Below are 20,114 nucleotides of genomic sequence, written 5' to 3'. Positions count from 1 at the left end.
TCATTACCTTCCTGTATCTCCTCCTACCCCTCTTAACTACTTGTCTATATATAGTGAGTCTGTCTGTGGGAATGTGTATGAACTTGCAGAATCCAGAAGAGAGTCAGATACCCTGAAGTTGTAGTTACAAGTGATTTTGAGCTGGGGTGTTGGAAACTGAATTTGGATCCTCTGCAAGAGCAGCATATGCTTTTAAGCACTGAGCTATCGCTCCAGGTTCCTGTCTCTTTTCTTTATACGTCTCCTACACAGTTCTAGGCAGTTTAGCACTTTCTGATCTTAAGGAGAGCATTGTAGAAGGGAGGAGTGGGAAACTGGTAGGCAAGAGAACCTCAGAGTTCCTTCTATTCTCTCTATAGGATGCTGGAGGAAGAGAAAGACAAGGAGCAGAGAGAACGGATTTGTTCTGATGAAGAAGAAGATGAAGAAAAGGGGGGCCGGAGAATAATGGGACCCCGGAAGAAATTCCAGTGGAATGATGAAATCAGGTGTGCACAAACTGGGACCTTGCGTCATTGGAGGGTTTGTGAGACCGGTGTCTGAGCCTGTCCCCATATTGCTAATGAAGGTTAGGATTAATTACTTTCATGGGTTGCTGAAAGCACACAGTGGCAACTGTTAAACGGGATTTGGGGTGGTGGAAGGTTTCTGATCTTTTTCTCTGCTCCTCAGGGAACTTCTTTGCCAGGTGGTGAAGATCAAGCTGGAGAGCCGTGATCTGGAGAGGAACAGCAAGGCCCAGGCCTGGGAGGACTGTGTGAAAGCTTTTCTGGATGCTGAGGTCAAGCCTCTCTGGCCCAAAGGCTGGATGCAGGCCAGGTGAGGCCCTTGTGCTGAGGCGGGGAAGTCTGGGCTGACAGTGACCCCTGCCCTCAGAGGTTGCTGTCTCACTGATTCAATTTTGATGCCACTTGAGTACTTAGGGAATCCTGCTATCTATAAAGGAGTCTTCTTATTCTATAAGAGGGGTCTTATTTGTGGAGTTCAGTCCTTGTAACTCCTCATCCCAGTTTAGTTAGAAGAATGGCTACATTCTCTTTTCTGTATTGTTTTGATATAATGGCTGCAGCAGAAGCTGAGAGATGGAAGTCATCTTAGGGAGTTCCTCATGGTTCCACAAAGTTTAATTCACAAGAAGCTGATTCCATTCTGGAGCTTAGTGTTGAGCTTCTGTGCAGAAGCTCCTCGTGTATCGTCATCCATGTAGGGAACACATCTGCTTTATGCAGATAAAGACAGTGTGAGGTGTTGGCTTGACTCATTGGTGCTTTGGACAGATGAAAGAATCTCAGGAATTATTATTCTTTCCTTATAGTTAGGTTAAATGAAGGTAGTTTTTGTTGAGTTTCTCTGGAAAAAAAGACATGCTACATGTGCTACTTCACTATTTTTCCTTGGGTGGATTTAAATAGCAATAAGAAAAGCACCACTGGGGCTGGAGAGATGGCTCAGTGACTAAGAGCACTGACTGCTCTTCCAGAGGTCCTGAGTTCAAATCCCAGCAACCACCTGGTGGCTCACAACCATCTGTAATGGGATCTGATGCCCTCTTCTGGTGTGTCTAAAGACAGCTACAGTATAGTTATATTAAATAAATAAATAGATAAATATATAAATCTATCTTTAAAAAAAGAAAGAAAAGACAAAAGCACCACGCCTCAGGAAACTTGTGGCTATGATAGGCTATTGACTTTTTTGGTAAAACCTAGAATTCTGGCTGTAGGTAAGTTGGTGAGGCCAAATTAGGCCCCTCAGCTGGATTAAGTGCCACGGATTACCACAGCCTTCAGGAACAATCTAGAAGCAGAGTTGTGGCATAGTGGGGCAGATATGATACCCTTTTTCTTTCAGGACTCTATTTAAGGAGAGTCGACGAGGCCATGGGCATCTGACATCACTTCTGTAAGTACCTCAGAATTTTATTTCTTGGGGCACTACTATTTTAATCTTTTCTTGCGGATATCTTCTGAACCGTTTCTGTGTTCCTTTCTTTAAACAGGGCCAAGAAGAAAGTAATAGCACCCTCAAAAGTCAAGACGAAGGTACGTCAGCCTGTTTGGGCCAGTGCCAACTGTCCTGAAGCCATGCTCAGGAACTCCTGAATGACCGGGGAGGCTTGTTAAGGTTCACTGAGAATCATTATTGAGATGGCACTCTTGAACGAGGCAGACATCTGAGCTGGGCCACATAACTCTCTCTAGCCTCAGTTTTCCCAACAGTACTCAGCCAGTCCAGTTCCTATGGTTATGGGACTCAAGAGTCTGAAGCAGCCCCAGAGGAGTGCAGTGCAAGGCCACAGTAAATGTGAAAGGTCACTTTTGTGGTAGTCTTCTTGGGGAGGAAGACTTAAGTTTGCAGCAGTAGCAAGAGAGAGAAGTGGCTGTTAGTTATCTAGGAGAACCACAGTGGATGGGCACAGAAGTGTGATACACACCACAGAGACCCTCAGCAGAGACCTTTGGTACTTGCCAAACTTTTACCTTTTTACTGAGGCTTGGGATTCGCATAGTCCTACTTAAAGGGACTGTGAGATCCAATGTTTAGATTGTTTATTCCTAAGTATCTGGAAGGTTCCTAAAATCTGAGAACATACTGTGTTAAGTACTGGGGATACAGGGGCAATGGGATAGATCCTATTCTGTTCCTATTAGAATGGACAGGTAGACAGGTATTGTGGAAAATTAGAGGAAAAAGAAGTTAAGTGAAAGTAATTCTCAACAGTCTAAGTTTAGCCAGGAGCATTCAAGGTAGTGTAAATGCCAGTAGATTCTGTCTTCTATTGCTGTGATAAAAAGCGTGGCCAAGCCAGACTGTGGTGGCTTAGGCCTTTAATCCCAGCACTTGGGATGCAAAGGCATGCAATGTCTGTGAGTTCCAGGACAGCCAGCACTACATAGAAAAAACACGTCTCAGAAAGGGGGAAAAAATTACCAACAGCAACTTGGAGAAGGAAAGGTTTATTTTGTCTTATAGTCCATCATCCAGGGAGGTCAGGGCAGGAACTCAAGCAGTGCAGGAGCCTGGAGACAGGAACTGATACAGAGGCCTTGGAGGAGTGCTGCTTGTTCCTTATGGCTTATCAGCCTGCTTTTTTTTTAATTGATTGATTAAATTTTACATCTTGATTGTAGTTTCCTCTCCTCCTCTCCTCCCAGTCTCTCCCCACTCCCCAAATCTACTTTTCCTTTGTTTTGCTTCAGAAAAGGAAAGGCCTTCCATGGCTAGCAAGCAGTCCTGACATATCAAGTTGCTGTAAGACTAGGCCTATCCTCTCTCACTGAGGCTAGACAAGGCAGCCAGGTAGGAGGAAAGGGTCCCAAAGGCAGGCAACAGAGTCAGAGACAGCCCCTGCTCCCACTGTTAGGAAACCCATGTGAAGACCAAGTTACACAGTTTTAACATTTATGCAGAGGGTCTAAGTCAGCCCCATGCAGGCTTCCTGGTTGGCAGTTTAATCTTTGTGAGCTTCTATGGACCCAGGTTAGTTAATTCTATGTGTCTTCTTATGGTGTCCTTGACCCCTCTGGCTCCTACTTCCCTTCCCCAGGATTCCCCAAGCTCTGCCTAATGTTTGGGTGAGGGTCTCTGCAACTGTTTCCATCAGTTGCTGGGTAAAACCTCTGATGATGATTATGCTAGGCTCCTATTTGCAAGTATAACAGAATATCTTTAGCAATATCAGGCTTGGACTTCCTCTCATTGCTTGGGTCTCAAGCTGGACCTGTGGTTGGCTGGCTACTCCCTCAATTTCTGATCTGTTTTACCCTAGCACATCTTGTAGGCTGGACAGATTGTAAGGTGAAGGTTTTGTGGTTGGGTTGGTGTCCCGGTCCCTCCATTGGGAGTCTTGCCTGGTTATAGGAAATGGCCAGTTTATCAGCCTGCTTTCTTACGGCACTCAAGATCACCAGCACAGGAGTGGCACTGCCCATAGTAAAGTGGGCCTTCCTACATCAACCATTAATCAAGAAAATGCACCACAGGTTTATCCACAGGCCAATCTTGTATGGGCATTTTCTCAATTAAGACTACCTCTTCCAAATGACTCTAGCTTGTATTACGCAGTTGATAGACAAGTATAGTGACCAAACCTTGTAGTATTTCAGAAACTAAAAAAAGAAAGCAACAAAGAATGCTAGCCTAAAGCCAGTGTCTACCAGCTAGACACATATGACCAGATAGTACTACAAGTCAAAGCAGACATGGTACCTATACTCATCCATCACTTGTCTTGTAATTACCCAGTAAGCTTGAATAACTTGTTGATATCCTTGTAACAGGCCACTATTGGCATCCTTGAGAATGTCTAACTATGAGCATTTCCATTTTCCTTTAGGAATCATCTGTTAAGCCTGACAAAAAAGTTTCTATCCCATCAGGACAGCATGGTGGTCCCACCACTTTGCTCTCAGAACATCAAGGCGGAGGCCTGAACATTGGGGCAAACAGCAGGGAGCATCCGTCCCAGGCAACTTGCGGCCTCACTGACCCTGTTCCTGTCACCCTGGAGGATTCACTGGATGAAGACTTGGTCCGGAATCCAGCCTCCTCTGTGGATGCTGTGTCTAAGGAGCTGGCTGTATTGAACAGCAGAGCAGCCAACAGTTCTGAATTCACACTGCCTGCTCCCTCCAAAGCACCAACAGAAAAAGTTGCTGGTGTTTTGTGTACAGAAGAGAAACGGAACTTTACAAAGCCCAGCTCTTCTGCACCACCCCCTACGAATGCTCTGCAGTCACCTCTCAATTTTCTGGCTGAACAGGCTCTAGCACTGGGGCAGTCCTCTCAGGAGAAAAAGCCAGAGGGTTCTGGCTACAAAGAGCTATCCTGTCAGGCTCCCCTTAGCAAGGGTATGCCTGAATTGCACCAGTCTAAAGCAAAGCACCATAGCTTGCAACGGACGTCTCATGGACCCCAGGCAGCAGCTCCCGTGCCTGGTCCCCAAGTTAAAGTCTTTCATGCAGGCACTCAACAGCAGAAAAGCTTCACACCCCCATCCCCATTTGTCAACAAGCTTCAAGGCCCAAAGGCCACCTCTCCACAGTGTCATCGTTCCTTCTTGCAGCTGGTAAAGACAGCAGCCAAAGGCCAGTCCTTCCATGCCACTATGCCAGCCTCCTCCGGAAGTTCACCAGCCTCCAGCAGCAGTTCCCATAAGACGACAGCCTCAAATTCTACCACCATCAGCCATCCAGCAAAGCTGCATCCAGCCAGCTCTGTGGGGCCATCTTATAAGAATAACCCTTTTGCAGGCTCAATCTCTAAACATGGGGCTGCTTCTAGCAGCACATCGTCTGGAGGAGGAGCCCAAGTACAGAGCTCTGTTTCTGGGACCTTGCTCCCTGGCGTGCAGCCTCCCTCGGCAGGACAGCCTGCTAGCCGAACTGCCCCAAGTTCTGCTGTGAAAAAAACACCTGTTACTCAGAAGCTGACCCTTGTGGCTCCGCCTGGAGGTCCAAATGGAGATTCTGGTGGTGGGACCCAGGGAGTGGCAAAGTTACTGACCTCCTCCCTGAAGCCTGCTGCAGTTAGTAGTGTGACATCGTCTACCTCCTTGCCAGTGAGTATCCCAACATGGCAACCTTCCCTGACTGCAAGGTTTTGGGGGTAAGATGCAAGGTTTTGGGAATAAGACTGTTTGTTATCCTCAGGTCTGTAAAAGTGGTCTGAAACACAAAGTCAGGTGGTGACAGTAATGAGATCAGATACTGGACGAAGTACTGGGTTTTCTGTCTAGTCTCACTTTTACTGCTGGTAGGAGGACTGGTATAGCCTGAATGTCTTAGCAGAGGAACTGGGAGGGAAAAAGAAAGCGAGCATCTGTTGGCGTTGGGTCCCTGTAGAGATTGAGCCTGTGAGGAATAGAGTGAGCCTTAGAGCCTGCCTCTGCACCGTGACTCAGACAGAAGTGCTTCCAGCTGTGGGGCAGTCAGAATGTGTCATACCTCAGTGCAAAGTGGCAGTACCCTGTGCTTGCAATTCTCTGATTAGATCGAAGGAACTCTGTAGGTCAAAGGTGACTTGACAGAGCCTAGCAGAGAAAAGTCTAGGGTGTGTGTGTATGGAATATTAGAAATCTGGCCAAGGGTGGTGTTGCACATCTGTAATCCCATAGATAGAAGCAAAATCAGGAATTAAAAGCAAGACTTGGCTACATAACTAACTACTTTGAGACCAGCCAGGATACACAAGATTCTGTCTACAATTGAAAAGAGGTCTGGAAAGATAGTGCAGCAGTTAAAAGGGAAAAAAAAGAACCCACACCAGAACACCAGGCTACGGTGGTGGTGCACACTTTTATTCCCAGCACTTGGGAGGCAGACGCAGGCAGATCTCTTGAGTTCCAGGATAACCAGAGCAACACAGAGAAACCTTGTCCAGGTCTTGGGGGTGGGGTGCAAGTTACCTTTCTTGTAGAGGACCTGAGTTTGGTACCCACATCAGGTAGTTCATAAGTGCCTATAACTCCAGTCTGAGAGAGATCTGAAGCCTCTGGTCTCCTTTGGCACACATATACACACATATCCATACATACATATACACACACTCAACACACACACACATCCCTGTACATGTACATAATTAAAAATAATAATTAAAAAGTGAAAAGGGAAGCTTGAATACAGGTTGGGGATTTGAAATAATTTTTCTTTTCCTGTGTGTATGTATATATATAAAATTGTAGATAGATTGGTCTAGCAAGGTCTTGATTCTTTCTCCCTACCACCCCATATACTAACTGTGCACATTAATTTCCAGGAAAAAAATGTTTATACACTTATATGTTTGAGTGGTGGCACATGTGTGTTATGGTGTATGTATTGTGTTCAATCTTTACCTTCTGTCTTGTTTGAGACAGGATCTCTCTGCTGCATACACCAGGCTAACTGGCTATTGAGCTTACAGGCCTTCTCATCTCATAGGTGTACTGGTTATAGGCTCATGCTAACATTCTTAGTTTTATATGGGTTTTGGAGATTCAAACTCATGCCTCAGGGTTGAGGCTCTAGCTCACTGGTAGAGCTCTTATTTAGCATAAACAAGGCATTACATTCAATCTCCACTACTGCTAGAATAAAAAAGGAAACAGGGAAATCATTGACTTAATGTTGCCTTGACTGTATATTATAGGCTGGTGATACAGATCAGTTGGTAGAATGCGTGACTAGCTTTCATGAAGCCATAATTTGATCCAGTACCATTCAAATTGGGCCTGATGGTACATACTTGTTACCCCAGCACTGGGAGATAGTCAGCCAGACCAGAGGTTTAAGGTCATCCTCAGCCACATAATAGGCCACTGTGGACCTATTATGAGACCCTGTTTTAAAAATAGAACAAGGGGGGTTGGGGATTTAGCTCAGTGGTAGAGTGCTTGCCTAGCAAGCGCAAGGCCCTGGGTTCGGTCCCCAGCTCTGAAAAAAAGAAAAAAAAAAAAAAAAAAAAGAACAAGGACTTGTTTCCTATGTGCCCTTGGATTGAAGTTTGCAGTCATGGTGAAGCTCTCGATCATGTTAGGTAGGCTTCTTACACTTTTTGTGACAGTCCATAGCCTTTCTGGGGTTTGTAGACCCTGTCAAAGATGGGAAACAAGGGCCTATAGGGGATAACCTGCAACTCAGCCCAATGAACACCCTCCACCACTCCCCGCACACACACGCCCAGCTAAACTTACTGCGGCATCTGGGCTCACGAATGCGCATCAGCTGGTCTTATTGAAAGTATGATCTTGTGCAATTGGATTTCACCAGCACATTCCACTGTACTGCTGTAATGAAGCTTTCCAGCTTTAAGGCCCAGTGATGGGCAGAAGTGGTCACTTTCATGTGACTGATTACGTGGGAAACCAGCTATGGGTATTAGGGACACCTCATTCTGGTTGGACTATCAAAGTCTTTTTGATCAGTGTACAAATTGTTTTAAATTTTGAATGGCAAAATTTACCCTCATCACTTTTATATTTAATCTTATATTTATTATATATTATACTTACGTGTGTGTATATATATATATAATGCATTTATATATTCAGGTAGATATTTTAAGATGAGAATATATATTTATAATTATATTTATTTATTTATTTTTTTGGTTCTTTTTTTCGGAGCTGGGGACCGAACCCAGGGCCTTGCACTTCCTAGCTAAATCCCCAACCCCTATAATTATATTTATATATTATATATTTTATATCTAAACATAAACATTTATATAAGTATAATACATAATATACATATATAAGGTTATTTGGGCTGGAGAGATGGCTCAGCAGTTAAGAGCACCCGAGTGCTCTTCCAGAGGTCCTGAGTTCAATTCCCAGCAACCATACAGTGGCTCACAACCATCTGTAAAGAGATCCGATGCCCTCTTCTGGTGTGTCTGAAGACAGCTGCAGTGTACTTATATATAATAAATGAATAAATCTTAAAAAAAAGTTACTTAACTACAAGCTTACGTTTAACCTTATAGTGCACTCAGTGCACTGCCTGTGGGAGGATGTCACTGTCATGAGACAAAAACTGCCTGCCTGTTGCCATCATCTCATCATCTTGTATCATTTTCAGTTGTTTTTCTTGTTGCTTTCTTTTTGTTCTTTGTTTCTTTTGGAGACAGGGTTTCTTCAAGTAGCCCTGGTACTCTCTTTACAGACTGGGCCTTGAACTCACAGAAATCCACCTGCTTCTGCCTCCAAGTGCTGGGATTAAAGGTGTATGTTACCATTGCCTGACTTCAGTTGGATCTTTTCAAATGAGAAGCTTGCCACACTGTTTATATTTATAAAGGCTTTGGATAAGATCAAGGGTTCCTCTAGAATTAAAACTTGTCATGGAGATAACTATTTATTTATTTATTTATTTATTTATTTATTTATTTATTTAATGTGTATGAGTGTTTTGTCTGCATGTGTATTGTATATGAATCATATACATACCTGATGCCCACAGAGACCAGAAAAGGGTGTTGGAGGATGTAGTTAAAATTATCTCTGTATCCTGGAATCCCCTAGATGCCGACCCATCCTAATTCCTCTTTTGGGTACTGAGTACTAGGTACTTTCACAGGGTAGGTTCTGACTGTGTGTGTTTCCTCCTCAGAAAGGAACTGGCGGGGCAGTGCTGCTGTCCAACAACTCTTCTTTAAGTCTGCTGTCTTCATCCTATAAGTCCAACACCCCCAAGCTTCCAGGGACTATGAACTCAAACTCACTAGGAATCATAACCCCATTTCCACTTCATGTACTCTCCTTCAGTGCAGACTCCTCTGCCAAAGCAGGAGTCTCTAAGGATGCCATTGTCACAGGTCCAGCCCCTGGGACCTTCCACCATGGCCTCAGCCACAGTAAGTTCTTATCTCCTGCCTCTGTTCCTATGTTGTGTGCCATGTTGGATCTTGTGTGTGTTTGGTGTGACCATGGGAATATCCCCCCACCTCTGGAAGCTGCTTAGTGCCCGGGATAGCTGTTTTGTTCCAGACTGGCCCAAAGTTTGCCTGGGGCTCTAGATCTCCCAAGCTGCTTTTCTGTTCTGTCTTCAATGTGTGTGTTTTGTTCTCTCCCCTCCTGTTTCTCTCAGGTCTTCTGGCTGGCTTGCATTCCAGCCCACCCCACACAGCGCCTCTCCCACATGCTGCTGTGTCTACCCATGTCCCACAGAGTCTGCCAGGTAAATGCCAGATGGGCAGTGTGCCATGCACTCTGTGCACCATGCCCCTCCACCCATAGGTGCTTTGCTGCTGGCGCTGTTAGCCATCTCTGCCTCATCATCACTGTTTTGTATTTGCTTTGTCTTCTGAGGCTATGGCTTTTTAGGTTCCAGAATAATAAAAACCTATACTGTAAGAGGCTTTTCCTGGTTTCTTATCAGAATGGCCATTGGGTCAGACTTAGCCTGTGTGACCGTATATGGTGGAGCCTGAGCATGAAGCAGGTGTTCCAACCCTCAGTATGCATTTAAAGAAAAGAAAGGTAATGGTGTTTCTTGTCCAGAGGTTAACCAAGCGCTCTAGGGCCTTTATGGTGAAATGCTGCATATCTGGCAGGCATTGTCAGATGGTAGAGACTCTTTGAAGAGTGAAAATACCCGTAGAACACTGAGAGACTATAGGGCATGATTGTAAGGGAAGGACCTCTTTATCTCTGAAGCTAGCACAGAGCCAAAACAGAAGCAGCTTTTAATCCTCCCTGGTGTAAACCTTCCTTGAAACATATTTGTAAGCACACCTGGAATGAGGTCACTTTCTCCTGACAGAATGGCGCTTTTAGAAGTAGGCAGAGCCCTGGGTACATTGTCAGCTTGAGAGCATGAGAACAGGGAATAGTTGCCACAGACAGGCATCTTGTAGTAGGTGGACTGACTTCATCCTGATTCCTGGATTCTGCATAGAGATACTTCATGAAATTCTGACTCAAGAACCAGAGGAGAACTTGATTTTGACCTAGTATTTTTAGCACTTTAGACCTGTTTCAACCAGGTCCCTGGGCTATCAGGAGAGGACTGAATTTAGGGAACATGGGGCTTGTATAAGGCAAGAGTCAGATGCAGACTCTAAGGATTCATATCTTTGACTTGCTTATGGATGGTGTGGTCCACAACTCATTGTCTGCTTTAGGATCTGTTTGTGGGTTCCTTGCATCCATGTCTTAAAGCTGGGAACTCTGCTTGCCTAGCAAGCAAAAGGCCCTGGGTTCGGTCCCCACCTCCGAAAAAAAGAAAAGAAAAAAAAAAGCAAAAAAAAAAAGCTGGGAACTCTGTAGTGAATGTCAGAGGCCTTGATAGGGTGAGGGTGAATTTGCATTTCCACAGAAGGAAATCTTTGAGCCTTCTTTGAGGAGCAAAGCCAGTAGCAGTAGTCAACTTCTTTGAAGAAGCAGTCACATCTGAGGACTTCCTCTACACGGGTGGGTGGCTGCCATTTGAGTGAGGTGCAATGTGGGTGACTCCCCAGCTATGGAGAGCCTGTGTACGGTGAGAATGAGATGGTGCCACCTCCACTTGCTTTGGAAATGGGCCTTTTTGAGAGAAAGAAAGTAGTTAAAGAGAGACTCTGGGTCTGTAAAATTTTTAGCAACAAAGGGGAGAGGGATAGAAAGGGAAAGAAAAAACATTTCTTGAACCATTCTTATGTCTCCTCCCTGATCTTCCAAAGCTATCAGGATGGTTAAGGATATGTAGTTCAGTGGTGAGCACTTGCCTAGCATGTATAAAGCCCGGTGTCCATTACCAGTACCTCAAGGAGAAAAAGAAAAACAAAACATTGGGGGCAATCAGAAGAGCAGCCACGTAAAATGGGTTAGCAGCGTGAGCTTCATTTTGAGCTATGCTACAGATGTGGGGCTCTGCAGGGCTGGCAGGGATACCCTGTATCTGGCAGTGAGCTGAGCCTTGGTTCTGCTCTGCTTTCCCTTCTGCGTGTATCTGATGCTGTTACCTTTGCCTTTGTACCTCTGGGATCTGAGTACATTTTGATGACAAGAGAATGAACATTGTCTGAATTGTGTATGGTCATCAGGCCTTGCAGGGGCCCGTGTCATGTTGCAGAGTGCCTGTTCTATAGATGTGCTCAGTGGCCCCTGCCAGAAAAGTGGTAGTGCTCATGCGTGATGCAGGATGCTGTGAGCAGCAATGCACACAGCTGCTATTGGGGGACATTTGCTGCTTGTGTTCCCTGTGAAGTGTGTTTATGCTGCCTTAAAGGCACTGGAGCACTGAAAGAATGACCTGATTTTGCTTATTCTTTTCCAGATACTTCACAGCTTCATGGGAAAGGGCCTGTTGTCCCGAGGAAATTGTGACCACGTTGGAGGATGGAATTGAATGGCATAGGTCTAGGAGGAAGCCCAACATGTATGTCTCTGATAACAGACATTTGCTGTGCTCTTCTTGCCCACTGCTTTTCTTCTGGAGCAGGCATGAGTCTGAAATGGAGCACTTCTTAGCACTTCAGATGGGCCTCCAACCAAGGGCAGCTTCTGCTGCTCACAAAGCACTTACTGACCTGGTGCTCTAGGCCTTGTGGCTTTGTCGCTGGACGACATCAAGGGGCAGCTCTGTGCGGGGAAGTGTGCCTAGACTGTTGGGAAGCATAGTGTACATGAGCACCTGTGGCAGATCTGTTGGCTACTGGGTTCTAGATCTGCGTAGCTCCTGGCATTGGTGTGTCTCAGAGCTCCCTACTGGTCAGGGCTCCTCCTGGCCACAGTAGAATCCCTGGATGGTTGTGACTCCATCCCATCCTCAGGTTATGTGCTCAAGAGGACAAGACCCAGGCCAGAGCCGCATGTGGGGAACCTTGCAAAATTCTAAGAACACATAATGTGTGCTCCTTGTAGGGAGTTTCTCCTTAGAGCATGACAATGAAGCTCTCATAGAGAAAAGGATCTTTATAGATTCAACAATCGTGGTAGGATTTTTAAAGACACCTATCTTGGGCTGTTTGCGTCATTACCATTGAATGCTTGGATAGAATGGGACTGCTCTTCACACATCACATTATAGGAAGACTTAATTCCAGTGCCTTTTTGGTGGAGCAGACTTTGACAACTCACACCTATCCATTCAGCCCACTGAATGGATCTGAGATGAAGATCTTTTTTTAAAGCTAGTCTGTATTTAAGACAGTTTTATTTAATTGGGTTTTTTAATGACTGCACACCAACCTGTGCTGTCCTGACTTGAAAGTCATCTGAGCCTCCAGATCCCAGGTTCCCGTGGAGCTACAGCTCTGGTTTGTTTTTTGTAGAGTTGATGCAGGTGGACTACAGGGGAGCCCCTCGGCCCTCTGTGTCTGAGAGCCCAGGGGTTCCAAGCCACAGGTAGACATTCCACTTTGTCTTACTCTTAGAAATCTCTCTCTGGCAGAGCCGAAGGACAGGCCTCTCTGAAGTATCTGCCACAGAGAAGAGGTCTGGGGTGCTGGTGCTTTCTAGACAGCGAGCTTCTGTGTGGACTTAGGAGGGATGTCCAGAGGGTCTGGAGAGTAGACAGAGATCAAAGACAGAGATCAAAGAGCTTCCATTGTTGGGCTATCACACTTAGCCAGTGGCTATTTCATATGAACTTGGAGGGCTCTTGCCTAACCTGTAAATCTGCCTCACAGTGGGTCTGGCTGACTGCCTAGCCAGACAACATTTGGGGAGGTGATCACTCAGTATGCACCCTAGGGTGGGTCAAGTGTGCTTTTGGTTCCTGCGTCAAGGGTGTGGAGCTCAGTAGCTCTCTATTCCTGTGGAGGTGTCCACCTTTCCACCTTACTGGGAGCAAGACCTTTGTCAGCTCTTTGGTCTAGCCTCTGCTCTGACTCCTTTTGTATGGAAGAACCAACTGTTTTCACATTGGCCATGTGGATTCCTTATCCTTTTATTACATATATTTTTTGCAACATGGATTTCCAGTTTGTTTACAGAATAGTCTTAGGTAGTAGCAAAAAGAGCCAAAGAAGAGATTTGTATAGCTGAGCTCTAAGCCGAGCTGAGGCTGCCCGCAAAGCTGAGCAGTGGGAACTCTCCAGGCTCCTCTGCCCGTCAAACAACGGGCCCTAGCACCCCACCCCTTTGGTGCTCCCTCCTCCCCATGTCCACTGCTTGTGCAGCTAGAGCAGGATGCCCTCATCTTTAGGAATCCAGCGATGCCTCTTGCCTCAGGGAAACGTTTCTTTGATGGGGAGTTTATGAGATTTCTTTTCCTTGTTTATGCTTTATTTGTGGTAATGAACGAGTGAATGACTTAAACAGCCATGGCCAGGGAGACCTGCGGCCCGGCTTCAGCAGAGGGTGGAGGTAGAGCAAGCTCAGTGGGATGCAAGGGTTTCTTTGGTGGGTGCAAGGTTCTGAGACTTAACCAGGCGTGGCCGTTTCTTAGGTGTGAGAGGGGCTTTTGTGCCGCAACTATGTTGGTGTTAGGGGGTGGTATGGAAATTGTTAATCTTGTATAAAGCAACTCAATAAATTGTTTTGAGGTTTCCAAAATGTCTTTCCTCATTTTTCATTGCCATTGTATTTGCAAGTGATTCTTCAGTGCAGTGGAGCCCTGGTGTGAGAGCCAAGGATCAGCCTCATGTGTAAAGGATTCATACTTGCTTTGAGTTAGAATCAAGCCACCAGATTTTTATTTTCATGCCATAAATAAAGTTCCCTATCACTCCCATTTTCTTACATAATACATGAAATACAGAGAAGCAGAAATTCATTTGGTGAACAATCAGCTTTTGTATATCTAAGTGCCAATGAGATAATGAAGACCTGTGAGGCACTGAAAGTAAGACTAGCACACCATCCAGTACCAAGCTCTTTTCATTTCAGAGCTAGCAGACAGTTGTTGGTGCCTGTCTTTCTGGCACATCCTGGCTAGTTATTCTAGCACCACGAGCCAGGCATTGTGGATTCTGGACACATGTTCTAGTGTAGAGCCCAGTCTGTTCAATGAGAAGAATCACTACTGAGCAAGCACTGCTGATAGTTGGATCCCAGTCAGGAAAATGGAATGGCAAGAAGGAAGGTCAGCATCCCCAGTGGACCAGTCTTGAGTTGAAAGAGGCAGAAAGGAGGTAGTCTGCCTTCAGTGTCATGTGATACCACAAAAGCCCATGCTGTCTTGTTGAGTGTGTCTATTTTCTCCTGCTGTGGTTTCCAGCTGTGGCACTGGTGATGGGAACATGTAGGAAAGAGAGAGAAGATACCAAGGCTATTAAGTCATCAGAGGTGGGAGCAGGTCACTCAGACTGACTGAGTATATACTCAGCTGGTATCTGCTGGTATTACAATAGCTGCACTATAAGCAGCCTGATACAGTGAGGACAAAACAGCTCAGAAGTCTGTATTAGGGCTAGGGAGCAGAAGACACCCAGGAAGTTGCTGAGAACGAGTTAGCCAACCACCTCCAAGAAAAGCCAGGCAGAAGGGCTGGATCTACTTCTGCCCAGACACCAAGACTGCCAGCTCCTGAATGGACATATCCTTGTTGACATAGCGGTCATATTGAGCAGGGGTTAGCCTGCCACTCTGCAGAGCATCCTCAATGGAAAACTTCTTGCCAGACTTCCTGTCATGGATTACTGATGACTCCCCATTAGGACCTTTCACTGATATCTCCTCCCAGTCACACTCCTGGCTTCTGAGCTTCACGAACATTTTCCAGTCGATGAGCCCAGCCCGGTGGGCCTCCTCTGGGGACAGCTCACGACCTGTGTCAGGGTCAATGACCACTATGGAGCGCCTCAGGTGGTTCTCCCTCTGCTCCCTCTTGACGGCTACAGAGCCCAGACGCCTCTGCAGTTCATCGATCTCCAGATCCTTGTCCTTGGACATCTTCTTGAGGTCATCCAGTTCCTTCTCTAGGGACCACAGCCTAGAGTTTAGGTGGGTTCCAGAGTCTACCATGGTTATGTTCTTCAGATCTCGAGTTTCTGTTGCGGCCATCTCAATCTCTGATTGGAGTCTCCGGGTCTCTAGCTGCAGGTTTTGCCGCTCTAGCTGTAGCTTGTGGTTTTCTTCTCTCAGGAAATCCAGTTCCTTGGATGACTTGGAATTGTAGAATTCTAGCTCAGATAACTTGGCTTCCAGCCGGGTCACCTCTGAATCTAGCTCCCTCTTGCTCCGGCTCTCCTCTTCCAGGCTCTTCTTGAGCCGCTGGATCTCTTGCTCAGTGTCACCCTTTTCTACCTGGACACTCTCGGAGAAGACCACCTTTTCTTTGATCTCTGTCTTCTCCAGGGCAGCCAACTTTCTACGCAGGGGCTCAAGCTCACCCTCCAGTAGCTGCCTCCGGTGTCGCTCTTCCTCCAGCTGGGCTCGGAGCAGGGCATGTTCCCTGGTTTGCTGTGGGTCCTGCTGCAGCACCACCTTTTGTGTGTGGGTCACTTTCTCACCAGTCTTGGCCTCCTCTTGCTCCAGTGCAGCCAGCCGCTGTTGCAGCCTCTGCACCTCCAGCTCAGCTGCCCTACGTGCCTGCCTCTCACGCTCCAGCTCCTCCAGCTGCCTCTCCAGCTCTGCTCTGCGATGCTGTAGCCGCCGTAGCTCCACACACAGTTTATCAATCTGCCTCAGCTCAACATCAATGCTGTCTGTGAAGGCAGTCACCTCAGCCCGCAAATCTGGCTCATCTTCATACTGTACCACCTCCTGGCGTACAATCCTTTCCTTACCCTGGGCCAGCTCTTCCTCCTTGCGTTTGATCTTCTCTTCCTGGGATGCCTGCTCCCCTTCCAGGTCCACCAGTTTCTTCTTTTCTTCTGACAGCTGTATACGCAGAGACTCTACCTCCTTCTTGGTTTGGGGGTCTTCCTGGAACTGCAGGATCTCCTGGACCACCTCTCTAGTCTGCACCTGTGGCTTGGTGTCTTTCAGGATTTGGATCTCCTGCTTCAGCTGATAAATCTCTAAGTCACACCTTTCTATTAACCTGGTCTTGTCCATGATCTCCTCCCTGAGTCGCTGGAGTTCCTGCTCCGTCTCTGGGTCAGTTGTGTATTTAATGACCTCTTTGGTCACCTCTTTGACTTCTACTTGTGGCCCGCGGTTCCGTAGGGCCTCCAGCTCACTCTGGTAGCTCTTCAGCTGCTCCTCAGCACCTCTGAATTTGCGCTCCTGCTCCACCAGCTCCAGGCGGAGGTTGGCCACTTCACTCTCTGCCTTGGGATCTGGCCGCACAATCTCTCGGACCTTCTCCTGTACCACCACCTTGGCATTTTCTTCTTCCAGGGCCCATATCTTTCTGAGAAGCTCTGTCTTCTCCCGCTGGCTAGTGCGAGCCTTGGAAGCCTCATCCTCATACTGGCGGCTGAGGTCATTGACTTCCCTCTCTGCAGCTGTATCTTTCTCTACTTTGAGCACCTCTTTGACAGTGATCTTGCCTTCTGCCATGGCTCGTTCTTTCTCCAGTCTCCTGAGCTTGGCCTGTAGGAAACTCAGCTCCTCTTCCTGCTTCTCCCTGAGTGTACCTTCCCGTTGGTGTTCCTCCTGTAGCCTCCGGTATTCTGCCTCCAGCTGAGGGTCATTCTGTAGCTTTACCACCTCTCTCTCAGTGACCTTTTCCTGTACCCTGCTCTTCTCAGCAGCTAGGGCTGCTACGCGCTGCTGTAAGAGTAGTACCTCAGCCTCTCGGGCACCTTTCTGGCGCCGTAGTCCCTCCAGCTCCTCCCGAAGCTGTAAAACCTCATCCTCCTGGGCTCTGTCTGGCTCAATGCGCAAGACCTCCTTGACCACATACTCTTGTCCCCCATCCCTGGTCTCCTGTTCTAGGGCCTGCAGCCGGAGCTGCAGTGCTCCCAGCTCCTCCTGCAACAGCTGGTTCTTGTGCTGTTCCTCAGCCAGGGTCTGCTGCAGCTGCTGGAAGCTCTCCTCCAGGGCAGGGTCTGGCACCTTCTTCAGCACCTCCTTCCTCACCAATGATTCCTGAGGACCCTGATCCTTCAGGGTCTGGATTTCTTCCTGGGCACTCTTGACCTCATTTTCCAACTGTTGCCTTCGCTCCATCTCCTCCTCCAGTTCCTTCTGAATCTTCCATGTTTCCTCCATGCCAGAGCCTTGCTCTCTCCCTTGCAGAGTCTCATGGGTCACTCCTGCCTCTGGTTGCTGTGGCAGAAAAGACAACGAATGCATGGTTAAGAGACAGACAGGTCTGCTGACCCAGACCAGGTTGGGCTAGCTACCCTATGATGATCTGGGGGACTCCACTAGTGCTCTAGGATTACTTTTTAAAGCCTTTAAAAATTGAATAAGGCAAAATGTTTTGCAGGCACAGAGCAGTCTGAGGTGACACCAGTTTCCCATCTCTGCCCTGTCCCTAGGGGATGTCTGTTGTCCTTGGAGAATTTTTATGTATATTTTTAGTGAGCACCACATGTTTACTTTTTGTTTTGCAGTTTCTAACTGGAGGGCAGAGTACCACCTTGGCTCAGAAGGTGCGACATCATTGCGTTACAGCATTGTGTCCACTGTGTGGACAGTTTAAGCCAGAGTTCCTTTCTATGTCAGATAATACTGTCATTAATCTTATTGAGTCCTGGAATAACACTTGGGGCTCGGGAGAACCCCTGGCGAGCACATGGACTTGCACTCTGACCCCAGCTCGTGTGACAATCCTGGGTTTTGATGCTCGATTGTAGAAACACTTGTAATCCCAGCATCAGGGAGGTGGAAACTGGAAGCTTCCTGGGCCTTGCTGGCCAGCTAGCCTAGCCTAAATGGTTAACTCCAGGCCAGTAGGAAACCTTGACTTGAAAGAGATAGATGGCGCTCCCCAGGATGACTCTCTGGTTGTCTTTTGCCCTGCACACACAAGCATGGACATGTATCTGCACATAAGTGAATCCATACACAGAAACACACACATGCCATAAAAAAATAGTTTTGAAGCTGGGTGGTTGTGGTGTATGCCTTTAATCCCAACAAGGTGAGTTCCAGGACAGCCAGGACTACACAGAGAAACCCAATCTTGCAAAACCAAAACGAAAACAAACAAAAAACAATAAAACAAAACAAGACAAAACAAAAACCTCTGGGGGCTGGAGAGGTGGCTCAGCAGTTAAGAGCACTTGTTGTTCTTACAGAGGACCCAAGTTTGATTCCTAGCACCCACATGATGGCTCACAACCACCCGAAATTCCAGTTCTAGGGGATGTGTTGCCTTCTTCTGACCTTGGGCACCAGACACACGTGTAGTGCACAAATATACATACATACATACATACATACATACATACATACATTCATACATACATACATACATACATACATACATACATACATGCAGGCAAAAAACTTGTAAACAAATAAAAGCCTTTGACAAGTGCTCAACAAACTTCGTTTGGATTGGGATGGGTGTTAGCTCGAGTAGTGAAGAAGGCTGGCTCAGCTTGGCATCAGCATTAGTCCTCAAAAGTGAGGAGAGGACACTCCTTTCCTTCACAGGCTGTGTCTCTAAGGCAGAGGAGGAGACTTTGATTTCTCATCTTGTAGGACAATTTGAAGTAGTATTTTTAACTAACATGGCTTACCTGTCTCAAGAGATTCAGTGCAAACTCCAAATTTTGTAGCCTCTGTCTGTTGATGGCATTAACTTCTGTGAACTTGGCAGCAAGAGCAGCTTCCTACAGAGACATTTTAGGACAACAGTTAGCAGACAAGCCAAAAGGCTAGGGGAAAACAGTGAGAACACCTGTACACAGTCTGGGAAGGGCCTGGCAGGCGGGGAAAGGGGTACTTCTTGCCCATTCCTAGCCATAGCTCCATCCATTGGTGGAAAGGTAGTCTGAGATGACCCACGTTGAGTCTTGGTCCATAACTGTTGAGCAAGTCTCTCTAAGTATTCTTTTCACAGCCGTTGCAGGCTGTACTGCCTTCTACTACAGACTTGCATAGGGGAGCAAGGTGGGAGCTCCCATGTGTCTGGCACTGGACCAGAATCCCTACAAGCCTGCCTTGCATATCGATGTCTCTGCTTCAAAGCAAGTTCTTGCTCTTCCACATGCATTGCAGAGGACTGCATCCGGAGAACCCTCAGCAGTCTTCACTTACAGCTCACCTCTTCCTTCACTTTGGCAGCAGGAGACTGCAGCCTGGCTCTCTTGTTCACATGGCTGTTCCGTCCGTTCTCCAGGTCCAGCAGGGACCTTAGCTTCTCTGCTTCAAGCTCATAGTCCTGGGTAAAAGAAAGATAGTGCAGTAGTCAGGAGGGACAATGATTTATGCTCCTTCTAAGGACTTCAAGCTCCCACGATCTGGTTTAGCAATCTTGCATAGCTTCCTCCCATCTGTGCCTGAGCTGGCTACCAGGAGGTCCTAAAGCTACTAAGACAGTGATGTACGTGCTACCTCAGTGAGCAACATCCAGACAAAAAATGTGCCTGCAATTCCCAACTATTGCAGGGACACAAACCAAGTTGATTCTTCAGGCCTTCTGTAAGACCCGGAGGCCAGATGCTGTTTCCTTAGTGAACAGTGCATCCTAAGCTCTTCTCCCTTGACATTGCTCATCAAGTAGATATTTGATCATTCACACAGACATTCCTGCATAAGGCTTTGCTGGCTAGTTTTCCTGTTATAACTAGAGCTGTTACATCATTTTGTTTGGTGTATATCAGTTTTCACTTTGTTTTGTTTTCCTTTAGGGTAAACACCCTCA

The 20,114-nt window shown here is 46.8% G+C and overlaps 2 protein-coding genes across 3 annotated transcripts in view; one reads left to right on the top strand and one right to left on the bottom strand.

The window, feature by feature from the left end:
• The window catches only part of Ubn1 (ubinuclein 1), a 35,351-nt gene extending 21,391 nt beyond the window's left edge, over window positions 1–13,960 (top strand). The window contains 8 exon segments of one of the 2 annotated variants that reach the window (NM_001106977.2): window positions 360–488; window positions 673–819; window positions 1,852–1,902; window positions 2,000–2,042; window positions 4,337–5,560; window positions 9,093–9,336; window positions 9,570–9,659; window positions 11,739–13,960. In NM_001106977.2, coding sequence (NP_001100447.2) covers window positions 360–488; window positions 673–819; window positions 1,852–1,902; window positions 2,000–2,042; window positions 4,337–5,560; window positions 9,093–9,336; window positions 9,570–9,659; window positions 11,739–11,788 — 1,978 coding nt within the window. In that variant the 3' untranslated portion in view covers window positions 11,789–13,960. 2 annotated transcript variants of the gene reach the window in all.
• Ppl (periplakin) overlaps window positions 13,961–20,114 on the bottom strand; it is a 46,674-nt gene continuing 40,520 nt past the window's right edge. Inside the window, 3 exon segments of the mRNA NM_001106976.1 lie at window positions 13,961–17,563; window positions 18,988–19,080; window positions 19,515–19,631. Of these exon segments, the coding sequence (NP_001100446.1) occupies window positions 14,900–17,563; window positions 18,988–19,080; window positions 19,515–19,631 (2,874 nt within the window). The 3' untranslated portion in view covers window positions 13,961–14,899.

The sequence above is a fragment of the Rattus norvegicus genome, chromosome 10 (genome assembly GCF_021556685.1).
Source record: "Rattus norvegicus strain SHRSP/BbbUtx chromosome 10, alternate assembly SHRSP_T2T, whole genome shotgun sequence".
NCBI classification, from domain to species: Eukaryota; Metazoa; Chordata; class Mammalia; order Rodentia; family Muridae; genus Rattus; species Rattus norvegicus.
Note: the sequence above shows the minus strand (reverse complement) of the source record. Positions and strands in the feature narration are given on the sequence as shown.